Source organism: Cervus canadensis, chromosome 3, assembly GCF_019320065.1.
Source record: "Cervus canadensis isolate Bull #8, Minnesota chromosome 3, ASM1932006v1, whole genome shotgun sequence".
Classification (NCBI taxonomy): Eukaryota; Metazoa; Chordata; class Mammalia; order Artiodactyla; family Cervidae; genus Cervus; species Cervus canadensis.
Genome location: NC_057388.1, coordinates 43,251,643 through 43,271,000, shown reverse-complemented (window position 1 = coordinate 43,271,000; position 19,358 = coordinate 43,251,643). Strand labels below are relative to the sequence as shown.

The 19,358-nt window shown below is 38.5% G+C and overlaps 1 protein-coding gene across 6 annotated transcripts in view; it reads right to left on the bottom strand.

The window, feature by feature from the left end:
• The window catches only part of LHFPL3 (LHFPL tetraspan subfamily member 3), a 613,796-nt gene that overhangs the window by 178,829 nt on the left and 415,609 nt on the right, over positions 1-19,358 (bottom strand). For all 6 annotated transcript variants that reach the window (XM_043463010.1, XM_043463009.1, XM_043463008.1 and 3 more), the window contains one exon: positions 18,406-18,642. In XM_043463010.1, the coding sequence (XP_043318945.1) occupies positions 18,406-18,642 (237 nt within the window). The remainder of the gene's footprint in view (positions 1-18,405; positions 18,643-19,358) is intronic.

Here is a 19,358-nt window from a genome sequence, read left to right as displayed (position 1 = left end):
GAATATACAATGGAGAAAAGTTTCTTCAACGAGTGGTACAGGGAAAACTATACAGCTACATGTAAAACAGTGAAGTTAGAACACTCCCTCACACCATATATAAAAATAAACTCTGAATGGTTTAAAAACCTAAATGTAGGACATGACAGCATGAAACTCCTAGATGAGAACATAAGTGAAACACTCTTTGACATAAATCATAGCAATACTTCCCCAGATCAGTGTTCCAAAGCAAAACATAAGTAAAAGCAAAAACATTTTTAAATGGGATCTCATCAAACTTAAAAGCTTTTGCACAGTAAAGGAAATCAACAACAAAAAGATGACCTTGGAAATGGGATAAAATATTTGCAAATAATGTGGCTGACAGGAAGTTAATATCCAAAGTATACAAACAGTTTGCCCAACTCAATATATATATATATATATATATATATATATATATGAAACAACAATACAATCAAAAAATTGGCAGAAGACCTAAACAGACATTTACCCAAAGAACACACACAGATGGCCACCAGGCACTGGAAAAGATGCTCAACATCACTAATTATTAGAGAAATGCAAATGCAAATCAAAACCTAACACCAGTCAGAATGATCACCATCAAAAAATCTACAAGTAATAAATGCTGGGGAGAATGTGGAGAAAAGGGAGCCATCATACACTGTTGGTGGGAATGTAAATTGGTACACATACTATGAAGAACAGCATGGAGGCTCTTTAAAGAACTAAAAATAAATTCAGCACCACCAAACCAGCTCTTCAACAAATGCTAAAGGATCTTCTCCAGATAGGAAACACAGAAAGGTTGTATAAACACGAACCCAAAACAACAAACCAAATGGCAACAGGATCATACTTATCAATAATTACCTTAAATGTAAATGGGTTGAATGCCCCAACCAAAAGACAAAGACTGGCTGAATGGATACAAAAGCAAGACCCCTATATATGCTGTCTACAAGAGACCCACCTCAAAGCAAGGGACACATACAGACTGAAAGTGAAGGGCTGGAAAAAAATACTTCACGCAAACGGAGACCAAAAGAAAGCAGGAGTCGCAATACTTATATCAGATAAAATAGACTTCAAAATAAAGGCTGTGAAAAGAGACAAAGAAGGACAAAGAAGGATGATCAAAGGATCAATCCAAGAAGAAGATATAACAATTATAAATATATATGCACCCAACATAGGAGCACCGCAGTATGTAAGGCAAATGCTAACAACAATGAAGGGGGAAATTAACAATAACACAATAATAGTGGGAGACTTTAATACCCCACTCACACCTATGGACAGATCAACTAAACAGAAAATTAACAAGGAAACACAAACTTTAAATGACACAATGGTCCAGCTAGACCTAATTGATATCTATAGGACATTTCACCCCAACAATCAATTTCACCTTTTTCTCAAGTGTACACGGAACCTTCTCCAGAATAGATCACATCCTGGGCCATAAATGTAGCCTTGGTAAATTCAAAAAAGTTGAAATCATTCCAGTCATCTTTCCTAACCACAATGCAGTAAGATTAGATCTCAATTACAAGAAAAAAACTATTAAAAATTCCAACATATGGAGGCTAAATAACATACTTCTGAATAACCAACAAATCATAGAAGAAATAAAAAAGAAATCAAAATATGCATAGAAATGAATGAAAATGAAAACACAACAACCCAAAACCTATGGGACACTGTAAAAGCAGTGCTAAGGGGAAGGTTCATATCAATACAGGCTTACCTCAAGAAACAAGAGAAAAGTCAAATAAATAACCTAACTCTACACCTAAAGCAACTAGAGAAGGAAGAAATGAAGAACCCCAGGGTTAGTAGAAGGAAAGAAATCTTAAAAATTAGGGCAGAAATAAATGCAAAAGAAACCAAAGAGACCATAGAAAAATCAACAAAGCTAAAAGTTGGTTTTTTGAAAAGGTAAATAAAATTGACAAACCGTTAGCCAGACTCATTAAGAAACAAAGGGAGAAGAACCAAATCAACAAAAGTAGAAATGAAAATGGAGAGATCACAACAGACAACTCTGAAATACAAAGGATCATAAGAGACTACTACCAGCAGCTCTATGTCAATAAAATGGACAACTTGGAGGAAATGGACAAATTCTTAGAAAAGTATAACTTTCCAAAACTGAACCAGGAAGAAACAGAAGATCTTAACAGACCCATCACAAGCACGGAAATCGAAACTGTAATCAGAAATCTTCCAGCAAACAAAAGCCCAGGACCAGACGGCTTCACAGCTGAATTCTACCAAAAATTTAGAGAAGAGCTAACGCCTATCTTACTCAAACTCTTCCAGAAAATTGCAGAAGAAGGCAAACTTCCAAACTCATTTTATGAGGCCACCATCACCCTAATACCAAAACCAGACAAGGATGCCACAAAAAAAGAAAACTACAGGCCAATATCACTGATGAACATAGATGCAAAAATCTTTAACAAAATTCTAGCAAACAGAATCCAACAACATATTAAAAAGATCATACATCATGACCAAGTGGGCTTTATCCCAGGAATGCAAGGATTCTTTAATATCCACAAATCAATCAATGTAATACACCACATTAACAAATTGAAAGAGAAAAACCATATGATTATCTCAATAGATGCAGAAAAAGCCTTTGACAAAATTCAACACTCATTTATGATTAAAACTCTCCAGAAAGCAGGAATAGAAGGAACATACCTCAAACATAATAAAAGCTATATATGACAAACCCACAGCAAACATTATCCTCAATGGTGAAAAATTGAAAGCATTTCCCTTAAAGTCAGGAACAAGACAAGGGTGTCCACTCTCACCACTACTATTCAACATAGTTTTGGAAGTGTTGGCCACAGCAATCAGAGCAAAAAAAGAAATAAAAAGAATCCAGATAGGAAAAGAAGAAGTAAAACACTCGCTGTTTGCAGACAACATGATCCTCTACATAGAAAACCCTAAAGATTCTACCAGAAAATTACTAGAGCTAATCAATGAATACAGTAATGTCGCAGGATGTAAAATTAACACACAGAAATCCCTTGCATTCCTACACACTAACAATGAGAAAACAGAAAGAGAAATTAAGGAAACAATATCATTCACCATTGCAACAAAAAGAATAAAATACTTAGGAGTATATCTACCTAAAGAAACGAAAGACCTACATATAAAAAACTATAAAACACTGATGAAAGAAATCAAAGAGGACACAAACAGATGGAGAAATATACCGTGTTCATGGATTGGAAGAATCAATCTTGTGAAAATGGCTATACTACCCAAAGCAATCTATAGATTCAATGCAATCCCTATCAAGCTACCAACAGCATTTTTCACAGAACTAGAACAAATAATTTCACAATTTGTATGGAAATACAAAAAGCCTCGAATAGCCAAAGCAATCTTGAGAAAGAAGAATGGAACTGGAGGAATCAACCTGCCTGACTTCAGGCTCTACTACAAAGCCACAGTCATCAAGACAGTATGGTACTGGCACAAAGACAGAAATATAGATCAATGGAACAGAATAGAAAGCCCAGAGATAAATCCACAAACCTATGGACACCTTATCTTTGACAAAGGAGGCAAAGATATACAATGGAAAAAAGACAACCTCTTTAACAAGTGGTGCTGGGAAAACTGGTCAACCACTTGTAAAAGAATGAAACTAGAACACTTTCTAACACCATACACAAAAATAAACTCAAAATGGATTAAAGATCTAAATGTAAGACCAGAAACTATAAAACTCCTAGAGGAGAACATAGGCAAAACACTCTCCGACATAAATCACAGCAAGATCCTCTATGACCCACCTCCAAGAATATTGGAAATAAAAGCAAAAATAAACAAATGGGACCTAATGAAACTTAAAAGCTTTTGCACAACAAAGGAAACTATAAGTAAGGTGAAAAGACAGCCCTCAGATTGGGAGAAAATAATAGCAAATGAAGAAACAGACAAAGGATTAATCTCAAAAATATACAAGCAACTCCTGCAGCTCAATTCCAGAAAAATAAATGACCCAATCAAAAAGTGGGCCAAAGAACTAGAGAGACATTTCTCCAAAGAAGACATACAGATGGCTAACAAACACATGAAAAGATGCTCAACATCACTCATTATCAGAGAAATGCAAATCAAAATCACAAGGAAGTACCATTACACGCTGGTCAGGATGGCTGCTAGCCAAAAGTCTACAAGCAATAAATGCTGGAGAGGGTGTGGAGAAAAGGGAACCCTCTTATACTGCTGGTGGGAATGCAAACTAGTACAGCCACTATGGAGAACAGTGTGGCGATTCCTTAAAAAACTGGAAACAGAACTGCCATATGACCCAGCAATCCCACTTCTGGGCATACACACTGAGGAAACCAGATCTGAAAGAAACATGTGCACCCCAATGTTCATCGCAGTATTATTTATAATTGCCAGGACATGGAAGCAACCTAGATGCCCATCAGCAGATGAATGGATAAGGAAGCTATGGTACATATACACAATGGAATATTACTCAGCCATTAAAAAGAATTCATTTGAATCAGTTCTAATGAGATGGATGAAACTGGAGCCCATTATACAGAGTGAGTAAGCCAGAAAGATAAAGACCAATACAGTATACTAACGCATATATATGGAATTTAAAAAGATGGTAACGATAACCCTATATGCAAAACAGAAAAAGAGACACAGATGTACAGAACAGACTTTTAGACTCTGTGGGAGAAGGCAAGGGTGGGATGTTATGAGAGAATAGCATTGAAACAAGTATACTATCAAGGGTGAAACAGATCACCAGCCCAGGTTGGATGCATGAGACAAGTGCACAGGGCTGGTGCACTGGGAAGACCCAGATGGATGGGATGGGGAGGGAGGCGGGAGGGGGGATTGGGATGGGGAACACATGTAAATCCATGGCTGATTCATGTCAATGTATGACAAAAACCACTACAATATTGTAAAGTAATAGCTTTCAACTAATAAAAATAAATGGAAAAAAAAAGAACTAAAAATAGAGCTACCATATGATCCAGCAATCCCACTCCTGGGAGTATATATTTGGAAAAAATAAAAGATACATGCATCCCAATGTTCACAGAAGCACTGTCTACAATAGCCAAGATATAAAAACAATCCAAGTGCCCATCAACGATAAGTGGCTTAAGAAGAAGTGGTATACATACACAATGAAAGCGTGCAGGAAGATGTGGCGTATATACACAATGAAAGTGTGAGGGAAATCAGACTTTCTATTTGGTTTTGGTGTAAATGGAAAACTGCTTTAAAAGATAAAGTTTATTAATTTGGAAAAAAACACTCCTTAGAGCTGTTTCTTGGAACTACTGAAGCCATCTTTTCATTTTTTAATTTTATTTAAAATAAGCATCCCCAGGTACATATTTTCCTCATAGAACTTTGATAGCTACAAGAGACTGAGGGCAAGAAAAGGGGGTGCAAAGGATGAGATGGTTGGATGGCATCACTGACTCAATGGACTTGAACTTGAGCAAACTCAGGGAGATAGTGAAGGACAGGGAAGACTGGCATGCTGAAGTTCACGGGGTCACAGAGAATCGGACACGACTTGGCGACTGAACAACAACCTGAAATGTTATTATTTTAATAATAATAAAGTTTGTTATCTAGTGGTTGTAAATTAGCTGGTGAGGGAAAGGATCAATTTAGAGTGCATCAGGAGAGAGAGCCAGAGAGAAATGGGTTTTGAATAATGAGGGAGGATTTCTCTCCATTTTAGCTTCTAATACAATTTTATTACTTATGTTTGTTTGACTTATGGATTATATTTGCCATGTGTATGGTGAGGAAAATAAAGATGTGCTCTGATCCAAACACAGTCACACACTAGCCTAGTGGCACGAAATTTTTATCACCCTGTGTACAAACTGAAAGGACTATATTCTCCTATATTCAGGAGATTCTTGTCTTTACTGCATTTTCTGCCTTGGTGGAATCCTTTCCCTCTATCACTTCTGAAGGACATCTCTCACAGACATTTTTAAGGCCCTGAGTTTGCCACTCACAGTTCCACAATGCAGTGAAGGACTTCGCAGCCAGGCTGGAATTGGGTAACATGGTAAAGAGTGAGTCTCATTTCCATCAGGGGGTCATGGATTCTCCTTGGTAACTGCCACTGAATTTACAGAGACAGCTATAAGGTTTGAGCTCTTTGAGTAGCAAATGTAAAGGAATAACTCCTCCCACATCCCACCGCTGCTTATCGTGAGATATGAGTATATGCAGGAAGATTATAAAAGTCAAAGGAAAAAAAAAAAACTTCCAACCAACCAACCCTCACCAGTCATATTAAAAATATTTGCAAAACTACCAGATAAAAAAAATATTTAAACATGTGAATGGAGCAATCTCTAGATTTTAATGAGGTCCCCATAACAACATAGAGTTGATAAGAACAGAGGGAGCCCCTGGTACAGTGATTAGAGTGGGGGCTCTGCATCACATGAACCATGGCATACAAATAAGCTATTAAGTGTTAATATAATAAAAACTATAAAATCAAACTCTCAAAGTAAACACAGTTGATCGGTGTCAAACACTGCGACAGACAGTTTACATGCATTATTTTCACCAAATCTCTGTGAGGCAGGTACTATGAATGTCCTTACAGAAGAAGACACTGAGGCTTACAGAGGTTTACCCAAGTTCACAGGGCCAGCAGGTGCCACAAATCGATTTCCCAGGGCTGGCAGACAGCTCTGTTTCCAAAAATAGTAGCAGCAGAACTATACTGTGGGTGCGTGCTCAGTCGTGTCTGACTCTTTGTGACCCCATGAATTGTAGCCTGTCAGGTTCCTCTACCCATGGGATTTTTCCAGCAAGAATTCTGGAGTAGGTTACCATTTCTTCCTCCAGGGGATTTTCCTGACCCAGGAATTGAACCTGTGTCCTCTACATCTCCTGCATTGGCAGGTGGATTCTTTATCACTGTGCCACCTGGGAAGTCCAGACTATATCAGAGAGGTGATTATTTAGCCTATTATAGAGTGAAATGACTATTTTCATGGGTTACCTGATTTCAAATTATAAAAATTAGAAATGATTTGAGACGGTCTTTATTTCCCTACTCTGTGGCTCCGCTTCCTTATCTGTAAAATGAGGTGCTGGATGAGGCTATTGGTCCTTAACCCTGGCTGCACATGAGAAACTCCTGGGAGTTCTTGTACTTGGATCCACCTCACGCCAACTGAATTAGAATCTCTGCAGTGGTGCCCAAGCACTGGAATCTACTTTAAAGCCCCCCAGGTGATTGTAAAGAGTCAAGTGATTTATGCCTCTAAAAGTCCTCACTCTGTATTTCAACACTTCTTTAGCTTGATCACTCCTCACCCAATACATGAGAGGGGAGAGCTGGTCATTCACTCTACATCTGAAGAGTTATGAAGCCCACCACTAAGACTTTCTCTCAGGTTGATTTAAAAAAAACAAAAACTAACTAACCAGTCACTCATGTTTTTAGATTTTTCTGAAAATAAAACTTCAAGACAGTGTCATCTGGTAATCTGCTACCTTATACTAGTCAATATAGTATCTTTGAACACCCTCAGGGAAGGTGTTAATTTTTTTTTTTTCTTTTTCTTTTAAATGGGTGAACTGGAAACAAAGCTCCCAGAGTCCAGATAATTGCACTTCTCCTGTCAGGACAGTCAGAGAATGTCTTTCATTTTGGGTGTTGGCATTGGCACCAAAAGGCCAGCCCCTGGTGAGGAACTATCAGGCCAGCAGATGGAGTTTGCTCATGTGACTTCTGGGCTTGTCACCTTCTCCGGGACAAGGGACAGTGTTCTAGATTCTCTGTGGAGAATCTGGGTCAGAGCCTCCTTCAGTGAGGGCTGCAGCCTCACCTGTTGCCCTGAGGCGCTGTGGCTGGCTTTTCTCCAGTGACCAAGCAGTCTCGTGGCTCTGTCAGAACACGTGTTGGGGTGGCTGACACTAACACCACAGCTGCTTTTTCTCCCTGGTTGAATCCTGCCCTCCAGATCTCTTGACGATATTGTCACTCTCTCTCTTGTGGGCTCGACAGCACATCAACTTGCAGACAGCGTTGGGTGGCCGTTGCCAGAATTCACATTTCACCTCCTGGTTATTCCAGGCACATCATCAAAGGTGACACGGACGAATTAAGTTAGAGAGATGATATCTAGTCAGGCCAAACTGATCTTTCTCTACCAAATCCAAGGCCCAGATTACATCTGCAGTAAACCAGGAAGAAAAAGTCAGTGAAATGCATAAATAGCACTTGTTGAGGATCAGCAGGCTGACTGACTGGAAAGACATGGTTCAAGGGTGACAATGTTGGCAGTTACAAGGGACTTTTCCTCAGTTTCTGGAGCTTAGATTTTCAACAGGCTGCTCTAAAACAAATGTTTTAGCAGTAAGAGAAAACTAACCCCCTCTCCATTTTGACTTGTCCCTGTCCACAACACACCTACTGCATTTTTTCATTTCTTTACAGTTGCGTTCTTTTTTGTTTATCTAACACTAACAGACTCGATGCTTTTCTGCAAGCTGATTTGTTTAAAGCCTCTCAGAAGACTAAACCTTGTATATTCAATTGTCCTTGGGAAGCAGTCTCTACTTATTATAGCATCATCTTTCACTGGTGCTGGAGTGAGGTAGCTCAGGGATGGGCATGCACTCACTTTACAGACACCAGGTACCAACAAAGTTACCTGCCAAAGCCACAGGTATGAGAATGGGATTGGACTTCAGAAATATAACCTAATACATGTAACACTACCTGTTCTCCCCAAAGAGACAGAGGGCAGACCCTGCGCCACTTATTCAGGAACTCCTGGTGTCTATCATGAGGCTTGGCATACACAAGGGGAGGAAGAGATGTTTGATGAGTTGACTGCCCTCGTTTTTCCCATCGCTCAGCACATAGCAACTGCACAGCCACATTTTTGTGGCTGTTGAAATAAGGCCTAAAAAGGTGCACTTGTGTGTCGCAAGTGGCAGAGTTAGTACATTGTTCTAATATGCTATTCTTTGATTCTTTAAAAATACATGTGAAGGAAAAACTGTTTCATGTACAGAAAACATGTTAGGAGGGGACATTGTTTACAAAATTCTTTCATGTAATTGATTCAATAAAAATAGTGTTTAAATTTATTAAGCATTTACTATTTCCTGACAACTATAATACTGGAGATGAGATAAATAAGATATAGTTTTTATTTTCAAGAAACTTAGAGTAAAAAATGTTATTTGCAGGGTTTTTGTGGGAGGTGGTCATATTCTGTGAAGCACTGTGTAGTCCACCAGGCTCTTCTATCCATGGGGATTCTCCAGGCAAGAATACTGGAGTGGGTTGTCATGCCCTCCTCCGCGGGATCTCCCCAACCCAGGGATAGAACCCAGGTCTCCCACATTGCAGGTGGATTCTTTACCAGCTGAGCCACCAGAGAAGCCCTGAGGCACTAGCAGAGAACTCCTATTTCTGCAAGTAATCTCAACATTTATTTATCTCAAGAGTATCTGCTTGGAACTGTGTCCTTACCTTCCTTAACAGATATTAAAAACAACACTCTTTCTCCTTTGTCAGGGCCAAGTGAAGAATCAGGTTACAGTTTGGGGCAAGTGAAGTGACAGGTTACATTTTCAGTGTGTTCTCTGACCGGGCAATTGAATATCAGTGAGCATGTAGCAAGAATGTAAACATCATTTGCCAAAAAATTTCATGTACACTAAAAAAAGAAGTCTGAGTAGGGAGGCTGAGGCCCAAGGAGATTTAACTAGAATTAAAGTTAAGAACACTAACATTTCACTTGGTACCTGTTCTTTTCCAGGTAGGAAATATGAAGAGAATTAGAGACTTCAGGGTGAATTAGAGAAAAAACTAGAGGGGTTCATTGTTAGGAAACTAACTAGATAAACAGGAAGAAACTAAATTACTTGAGCATATTTATGGGGGGGAGGGGAATTTTCAGAGGTATATTTGTAGCCTAGAAACTTAAATGTGTAGATGAGAAGACCAGAAATAAGAGATTTTCCCTGAAATCGAGTTTACTTTAATGACTGAGTCCATATTACATGTAAAAAACAGCAAATTTAGGAAGAGATAATGGATCTTAATTAATTAATTTATTGGATCATTAATTTCAAAGACTGAGGGGCCTACTGTTGCAATCTAGAGTACATAGATCTGAAATTGGACACAGTCTTAATAAAATAAAATTAAAAAATAATTGGCCACAGATCAGTAACTTAGAAGTAAGTAAACATAATCAATAAACTTGAGTGGCCCCTCAAACTTGGGAGGTGGGGTTATGATATTCCTCAAATTTTCAGCTCTCATGATGATACTGTTAAAACAGGGAAGTAAGGGGTAGAGAGAAGCAGGTAATTTTTAACCTAACTGCAGGACTTCATTTAAAGTTTTGCTGGAATGTTGAAAATTTACTGGTAGGGCTAAGTGTTAGATTTCATGTTTTTGTTGTATACAATTTCTTCTTTATTTTTCACTCCCTCCTTCTTCCTTTCTTTTAGCTGCTTTGATGTTTACCTAGAGATTCTTTCTCAGTCCTGATCTCAGGGACTGAAAAGATCACTGAAATGTCAAAATTGCTTTGGATATTGGAGTAAAGTGGTTAGAGATGGAGCTTGCATGACAGCCACTCAAAGTCCGCTCTGCCTTTGCTCTCAGATTCTTAAACCACTTCAGACTGGCAGTCTAATCGGGGAGGGCTGAGAGGAAGACACTTGCTCTGAGGGCATCATTTCAGGTTGGGTACCCATCAAAGGGAGAGCTTCCTCTTCAAGCGCACCATGGTACATTCATGATCTCAATGTGTATTTGTTGGATAGACTAGAGTCAGTCTCACAACAACATCTTAGATGTTGTCCAAGTTACCTCGGCATAGAGGGTCAACTGAAGGAGACGAACTCTAGCAACACATCCATGGGCAACTGTAAAGTTCTCTTCCTTCTCCCACACTTTTGGATGTCCTCCCCCTCCCCAGTGGTGCACTCTGCCCTGGCACCTAGGGAAGACAGCGGACAGCACTGACTACATGGGTGCCTGCAGATGCCCAGCAAGACATGGAGAGTCATGCTGCTGGTGAATGTGTAACTTTAACCATTACAGACACAGTAACTGTTTCCACATAAATCAAGAGTCTGAAGTAGAAGAGGGGTTAGCTGTGAGTAAATATCACAAGGATGTGGGCTTCCCATATGGATCAGATAGTAAAGAATTTGCCAGCAATGCAGGAGATGCAGGTTCAGTCCCTGGGTCAGGACGAACCCCTGGAGAAGGAAATGGCAACCACTTCAGTATTCTTGACTGGAGAAGCCCATGGACAGAGAAGCCCGGTGGGCTACAGTCCATGGGGCTGCAAAGAGTCTGACATGACTGAGTGACTAGCACTTTACTTTCACTTTAAACATTAAAGGAGGCATGTTTCAACTTAACAGAAATAAAAACCTTCCAAGGTTAAGATCTGTGTAACAATGGAACGACCATTTCATGAGCTAGAGATGAATTCATTAATTCATTAATTCAATCATTCAATACATAATTATTGTATACTTACAAATGCCATGCATTATTCTAGGCACTGAGGATACAGTAGTGAACAAGAGAGAAAAATCCCTGCCCCTGTGGAGCTTTTCTGGGGAGACAATTAACAACAGCAGCAGCAACAAAAGAAGCAGAATATTCAGTGGGCTGGATAAAATACATGTGTCAGAAAACATTTTAGAAAGGTTGGCCAGGGAACACCCCACTGAGAGGGTTATATTTGGGTAAGACAGGAAAGATATGAGGGAGCGAGCTTTGAGGTTTTGAGGAAGAACATTTCAGGCAGAGGGAACAGCAAATGTAGACCCTGAGATGGGACCACCCCTGGAGTGTCTGAGAAACAGCAAGAACGTCAGTGCGTCTGAAGCAGAGGAAGCAAGAAGAAAAAGCTCAGAGGAGGTCAGAGTGGCCAGGACGGAGGCAGATCTGCCTGGTCTTGCACACCCTGGGAAAGGATTCTAGCTTTCACTCTGAGTGCATCATCCAGTCACTGGAGGGTCCCGAGTTGAGGAACAGCATGATCCAGCTACCCTTCTTTAACAGGATCGCACTGGTTCTGCTCTGCCAAGACTTGGCCTGCACCAGGGTGGCAGCAGTGATGGGACAGAGAAGGGTGAGGATCTGGGTGTCTTTTGACACAACTGATCAACTAAACGACAACAAGAGCAAGTTAATACAAGGACTGATAACTGACTGAAATCAGGCAGTTAGGACACTAGGGGCGATCTTCATATGACAGGGTCCGTGTAGAGCTGGGGGAGAAAAAGTGAATGAAGTGAGCTTATGAAAGAGTGAGAAGCTGCAAGTATATAAAACCATTCTATGAGCACTAAGGTCTGTTTCAACTCTCAGATTGATTTGAGTCCTTCTGAAAAAGTGTCAGGATATATGCTATTTTTTCAATGTACACTCTGAGATGCTTTAGTGACCACAAGGACTTCATTCAACACAAATCCCACTGGGAAACACAATTCACTGTGGCCTTGCTAAAACTTTAATTCAAAGTACTTGAAGGTTTCCTGATCTTATCTCACTAGGTTTTTATAAAGTTACAGAGTCAAGCAAGAGGATGAGTTTTAAACCAAGGCTATTCCCTACTCTCAAGTGTATTAAGCTTTTGTTTGAATACCGTTATCTAAAAGCTACCAAATGAAAATAAGACTAAACTCTTACTTGTACAGGGCTGACTAGTCAGTGGAAAGCAACAGAATCAGCATGCACTAAGAATTGATTACATCATGTTGTGTAATAGAACTTGAAATTCTGAGTAAAATGATTTGTGTTTGAGTCCTGGATCCATTCCTTCCTAGCTATGAAAATTTACACAAAATATTTAACTTTTACAAGCCTCAGGTTCTGACATGTAAAACTAGGATGACAGTAACTATCTCACAGGATTATTCCAAAGATCAAATAAAATGTCATTTGGAGGAAATGATTAGCAATAAGCAAAGCCTATATCAACATGACTGATTATAAATTGCTTCTATACCCATGTTTTTGTCAGATTCTCCCAACTCTATAGAGGAGGCAGAGATGGGTGTTACTGTTCTCATTTTAAAGAAAGTGAAGCAGAGGCTCTGAGATGTTAAGACACTTACTCAAAGTCACATGACTAATAAGTGCCAAAGTTGGGACCAGAAACAGAGTTTGGGTCTGTGATCTGGGGCTCTGTTCACTGTCAAGGCGTCCACATGGAATCTAGTGGGGCAAGGAGCCTCCTCTGCATGGGACTGAGTTTCTAAATCTGACTCATTCTCCTCTTGATGGTATGAATGAGTGGGGCTGTGGGGAGGTGCATGACTAAGGAAGAAACACTGAGGCATCCTCGACCTCCTTCCTTTTGAACTTTCTTTCCCTTCTCCTAGTCACCCCTGCATTGCTAACACATCCCTAAAAAGCCTTCAAGGACAACCTTAAAGGGCAGCTCTGAGGGTGTCCCTTGAATTGGAATATTTTACAGCTGGAAGAAACCTCAGATGTCATGTAGGCAAGCCTGCATTTTACGGACAAGGAAGCTGAATTCTGGGACTATTAAGATATGAACACAGAGCCCCTCAGGTCACATCATACCAGCTCTCGGCAGTGAGCGTTCTATCCACAGACCACACTGCCGCCCACAATGAGGTCGTGGCATGGCACGGTACCTTCAGTCAAAATTCTGAAGTGTTAAAAAAAAAATTCTGAAGTGTTTCTCAATTAGTTATTTATGTAAAATGAATTTATTGTAACTCCCCCTATTATAGCATTAAAAAGAGCTTAAACCACTTAATAAATGGTAGCTGAAGTCATCTCTTGATGGATAATGTTTTCTCATTTGCAGTTGAAGTGCTAGAAGACAAAGTGACTTTAAAACTGCTTGAGAGGCCCCAATTATCTGATAAGCAGTTCCAAAGACCATACACACAAATGCAGAAACAGACCTCTTTATGAGTGGTGTCTGACAAGGAAAGAGATATTTGTGGCAAAGGAGCTCTGGAAAATGTAATTATTTATCCTTTCACAATTAATGAAAGAAATTGAAAATGAAGCTTTCATTTCAAATCCTTTTTATCTGGATGAAACTTTAATTTTACATAATTAAATTGACTTCACAGTTCAGTGTGTTAAAATATGCAATTAAGCAGCATAACGAGGTTAAATGCCTAGTGTTGTTGGCTCATTTAGAAATCACGCTGTCCAACTCCCAAACAAGAATGAACACCTGCCTGTCTGCATCTATCCCCAGATCCAGGGACAGCACACAGCCAGCAGGGCTGGCTCCCCAGATTCAGGGGACACGGCTATGTTTTCTTGTATATGCTAACTCTTGTATACAGTGAGCTGGGTATTTAAAGTTTTCACTCCTTTTTTGTTTTTCAGTGGAAGCTTGTGTGGGGCATGTAAAAATATTTCAGAAGTCTGATTGACTGCCACAGATGATTAACTTTATCTCTTACAGAAGTTCCCTCTAAGATAACACTTGCATCATCAAAGCTGTTGCTTTTGGTTTGGTGAAAGAACATCACAACTCCTTCATTCAAACTTTGCCATTTCACAATTTATGATAAACTTCAGCTTTGAGCTCTTTCAAATTATGTTTACATTCTTTGAAAAGGAAGGCCTTATGAAATGCTGTGAGGGGTATGGTATGGGGCCATGGAAATGGGATTGAGGTGAGGTCACTGGAAATCCATCTTAAGAGGCAGAGGCACACGTGTTCATCTGAGCACCTCTCCTCTTTTCTCTTTGAAAAGCACCTTCATGAAGATTAATTCATGATTCTGGAGCATATAGGTCAACAATCAGAACTGAGTGTCCTTCCCTTCTCTGCTATGGTCTGTAACAGTGATTCTTGTTTTGATCACTGGGGTGGCTGTTGGGAAGGACTCATAGATCTAAGCAGTATCTTATTATACTGAACCCATTTGGTGGCTTCTCTAGATACACAGGGCAAGCACGTTCTTACATTAATTATAAAAAACAAATGAAGAAAAATGATAAGGCCTTTCAGGACAAACTTCTTTGCATTGTGGGGCATATGCCACAGTTGCACGTTTATTCTTCCCATAATGGTCCCACTACTTGCTATAGGGTGTAGTTTGTTATGATGACTGGCAGGTCATAAAACTGGAAGACTGTAAAAAGTATTACAGTGCGTGTGGCGATATAACCTATACATGAATGTACAAAGGTTTCTTCTTCTGAGCCAAAGCTTCAATTATGGTACTATCTGCTTCCATGATACTAGAAGGCATCATGTAATTTATAAAATCCCCTAAAATTCCATGAGCTAGATCTGCCTCTTGTTTTACTGCATTGCCTTGGAACCCAAAGGAGGCCTTAGCTATCAAAGGACATAATGTTAGTTTTACTAGAAAAAAAAATAATCATGAGAAACAGTTTCAATAAGGGAGAACTTATATTAACGTAGCCATGCAAATTGCAAAAGCCCCTATTTGTATATAACCAATTTCATAATTACAAATTATTTTTATAGATCCTCAGGGAAGTAAGATCTAATAGAAGGTAACATCAAGGTATTTGGTTTTGGTTATTGTGTGCACTTCAAAGCCATTAAACTACTGGTTAGTGAAACTATGCCTATATACAAACATACAAACAAATCACTGATAGGCTTTCTCTCAAACAACCTAAGTTTTTGCAAGTTTCAACACTGAACAAGTATTTGAATAATAACAATAAAGCCCACTTTGTACAACTGTAAATCTATAATTTCTCAGAAACATTCATGTATGATTACATTTTATACAAGGCTTAGACCTGCTCTGACTTTAAACAGACCTTATTGTTTAAGAAATGCCTGGGTAATAAAACTGTTGACACATTATCAGAGTTCTAGGAAAAGGAATTGCAATTGTGAAATAAAAATGCAGGAGAATTGAAATATTTTATCAGTATGGCCTGATGTTCTTTGCTGCTTTACTAGATCTATCTTATGTGATCTAGATGAACTGCTACAGATTTTAGTTCTTCAGAACCACATGGAAGAAACTGTGGTCTACACCCATATATGATACATCCAAATGCAGAAGAAGATCAACATGAAAAATTATATACAGATAGTCCCTAAACCTTATATTGGTTTCTTTTAATCTTCTTTCCCATTAAAGCTTTTACTAAGGTGTTTCCAATATATCGAGTTGAAAATAACATTTTCTTTAATAAAGACCTAGATAGAAGGGATCAGACATCCACATTTAATTGAATCAACTGGAGGGAAAGATTCATCTTAAAAACTATTATTATTCTAAAATCCTTCTGTTCCTTCCTGAGGTATGAATTCAGGAGAATTGTCAGATTCTCATAATATGAGATTATGAGTGAGAATTCTCAGTAGTCAAGTGAAAACTTTCCTGGTTTTGCTAATTTTTTTCTTCTTGTTACATGTGGTCAAAGAGTACCTGGAAAGTTAAAGGTTTTTAATGTAACTTTGATTTGTATAGTGAATAAATAGCATTCTGGGTGGTGGTCAGAAACAAGCATTTGCAGAACAAAGTAGTGTTTTTTTTTAATTCATTCTCTAGGGAAAGTTATTCTAATATTAAGTTATCTTTACCATGAAATTTGAAGTGAATTTAATAGGACAAAGACCCATGTACATACAAGTCCCAAAGACAATAGCCAAGGGCACCAAATTAATGAGTAAATGTGAAAGCACTTTAAATCTTCAACATGCTTTGTAAGTGTAATCACCATCTTCACATGGTCCTTTTTATGTAGAATAGGCAACTTTGAGAGGGAAGTGGTTGTGTTTTGGGGAAGTTCAGCACTATTCCCTTATGAGAGGATTATTTTTGTGTTTAGAATATTTCTGATAGAACTGAGTAAACCATTATGTTTTCTGTCTATAAATGAGGGAGATAAAGGGCTCATGCATGACTGCTGCTCTCCTAGACTTCTCTATTTATCTCTTTATATTTCATGGTTTACAAGCATAAGGAGTGATGCTCTAAACATAAAGCTTACTACACTATCATTACATGTGACATTCATGTAGGTGCTAACGTATGCTTATATTTGAGGCAGTAAAGAGTTTTGAAATAAACACTACTCGAAATAAACTGAATTTCATAATTCAAGGATGGATTTAGTTCTTAATTAGGGAAAAAAGCTAGAAGGCTGCACCACTTAATTGAAGGTGGCTCCAAAGTATTAAAGATAATATAAAGATAAAACAATTTAAGGAAACTAAGGCTTTAACAAAACAGAGACAGTAAAATTCTATCCCAAGAAATTGGTTTAGAAATCTGGAAAGAAAATTAAAAGATTCATCTTGAATAATGACTTGCTACCTCTTACTGGGATACTATAATATTCATATATCATTCACTAGTCAATGTCCTATTTTCTACCCTAGTTTGTGTGTTGTGTGTGTATGTTTCAGAAGGCATTTTCTTTTTGAAAAGAAATTTGAGGACTTTGATTACCCAGATAACACATTTAAAATTCAGCTAATTAAGCAATTACTGAAATAGCTTACTGTAACTATTTGGGGTATCTCTACCTCTTTTGGAGAGATTGAGTCTAAATTCAAATATAGTGAGTAGCTGAGTAAAGATGCTTATAGATGATTCTCAAAGATTTCCCAGGCATTTATTTCACTTATTGTTTAGCCAAGTAGAGAATGTTCTCCTCTCTCTCTCTACATACATGTTGTATCATAGCCATGAACTCAGAGAGGGAAGGAAAAAGAAACTGAAAAAGTATTGAAATATTATGGACTCAACCTCAGAAAGGTAAATGCAAAAATACGCTATTTTAATTGCATAAGTGTCTTGAATTATGCTTGAGGAAGTCTAAACTAGACACCATGAAAAGATGCAGCATCTGCTTGTCCCAAACTCCCAAATCATCCTTTCCCTAACCCTCCACCTCCTTGGTAAACCCTAAGGTTGTATTGTATAGCAGAGGGAATTACATTCAATATCCTGTGATAAACCATAATGGAAAAGAATATGAAAAAGAATGTACACCTTGATGTACAGTAGAAATTAACATTATAAATCAACTATATTTCAACAAAATAGATTTTTAAAAACATGAACAGTGGATAAACATCAAGGTCCTACTGTATAGCACAGGGAACTATATTCAGTATTTTATAATAAACCATAGTGGAAAGGGACATGAAAAAGAATGTAGATACATTGTCTAACTGAATCACTTTGCTGTGCAGCAGAAATTAAAATAACATCGTAAATCAACTATACTTCAATTTTTTTAAAAAAGCAGCAAATTAGACCAAGAGGGGATGCTACCAGATGCGAAAGGATGGAGAACGCCGTTTTTTGTGCTGTGGGTTAAGTTCCCCAAAGCAGTCTTACCTTTGTTTTCTGCCTTCAGTTCCTCTGCCATCAAGCTGTCTTGTCGGTTACCGAGCACGAATGCCAGAAATGAGAGGATGAGGGCATCCAAAATCCCAATGATGGCCAGGATGTAGGCCCAGCGGACTGAACAAGCCCCAAGAGTGTACTTGTCTGTCTTTTCTCCACACATCCGTTTTACTTCATCTGAATCCCAGCCATCAGGGAAAATCATACAGCCAAGCACAAGGCAAGCAGCTTAGAAAGAGGAAAAAAAGAGAAAAAAGACTTAACATAAATTTCATTTTAGCAAATATTGCCACTGTGTGTCAAATCATTGTCCAAATTCTCCATGTAAAGAACACCATGTCTTACTGCTGTCCAACCCTGACTGGCTCTTCCTCCCCACCAGTTAACTTCAAAGCCCATCACTCTGCAATGAAAGGGGCTCTGGGAACACTTTACAGCAGGACGGAACATTAAAAGAGAGATCGAGGTAGGTTGATCAATAAGAAAAAACCTAAAAGAAAAAAAAGTCAAATTTTGGCATGCATTTGTGAGAAGGCTTCCACTGCAAATAGACCCACAAGCAATCCTAACACTGCAAGATGACAATTCAATTCTGGCTTTCAAGAACTATGACAGCAGTCAGATAAGGGATTAGGTGTGGGATAACATGGAGATACAAGAGCATATATTGACTCTGAGTCACAGTAAAAAAAATAGTTTCATATTGTGACCAACACACACACACTACAAAGTTTCTTGAAGTTATACTTACCGCATGCAATGCACTCTGATATTTTCTATTCTGTTCTCTGTTCTATTTCATTTTTAAAAAGGTTGAAAATCATGGCAACACAGTATGGCATTGCAGAGCTTTTATTGAATATGTAAGTTCAGGAATTTAAGGAGAATGCTTAGTACTTGTTCTATTTCTCAAAAACCACCATGTGAAATACACAAATACTTTT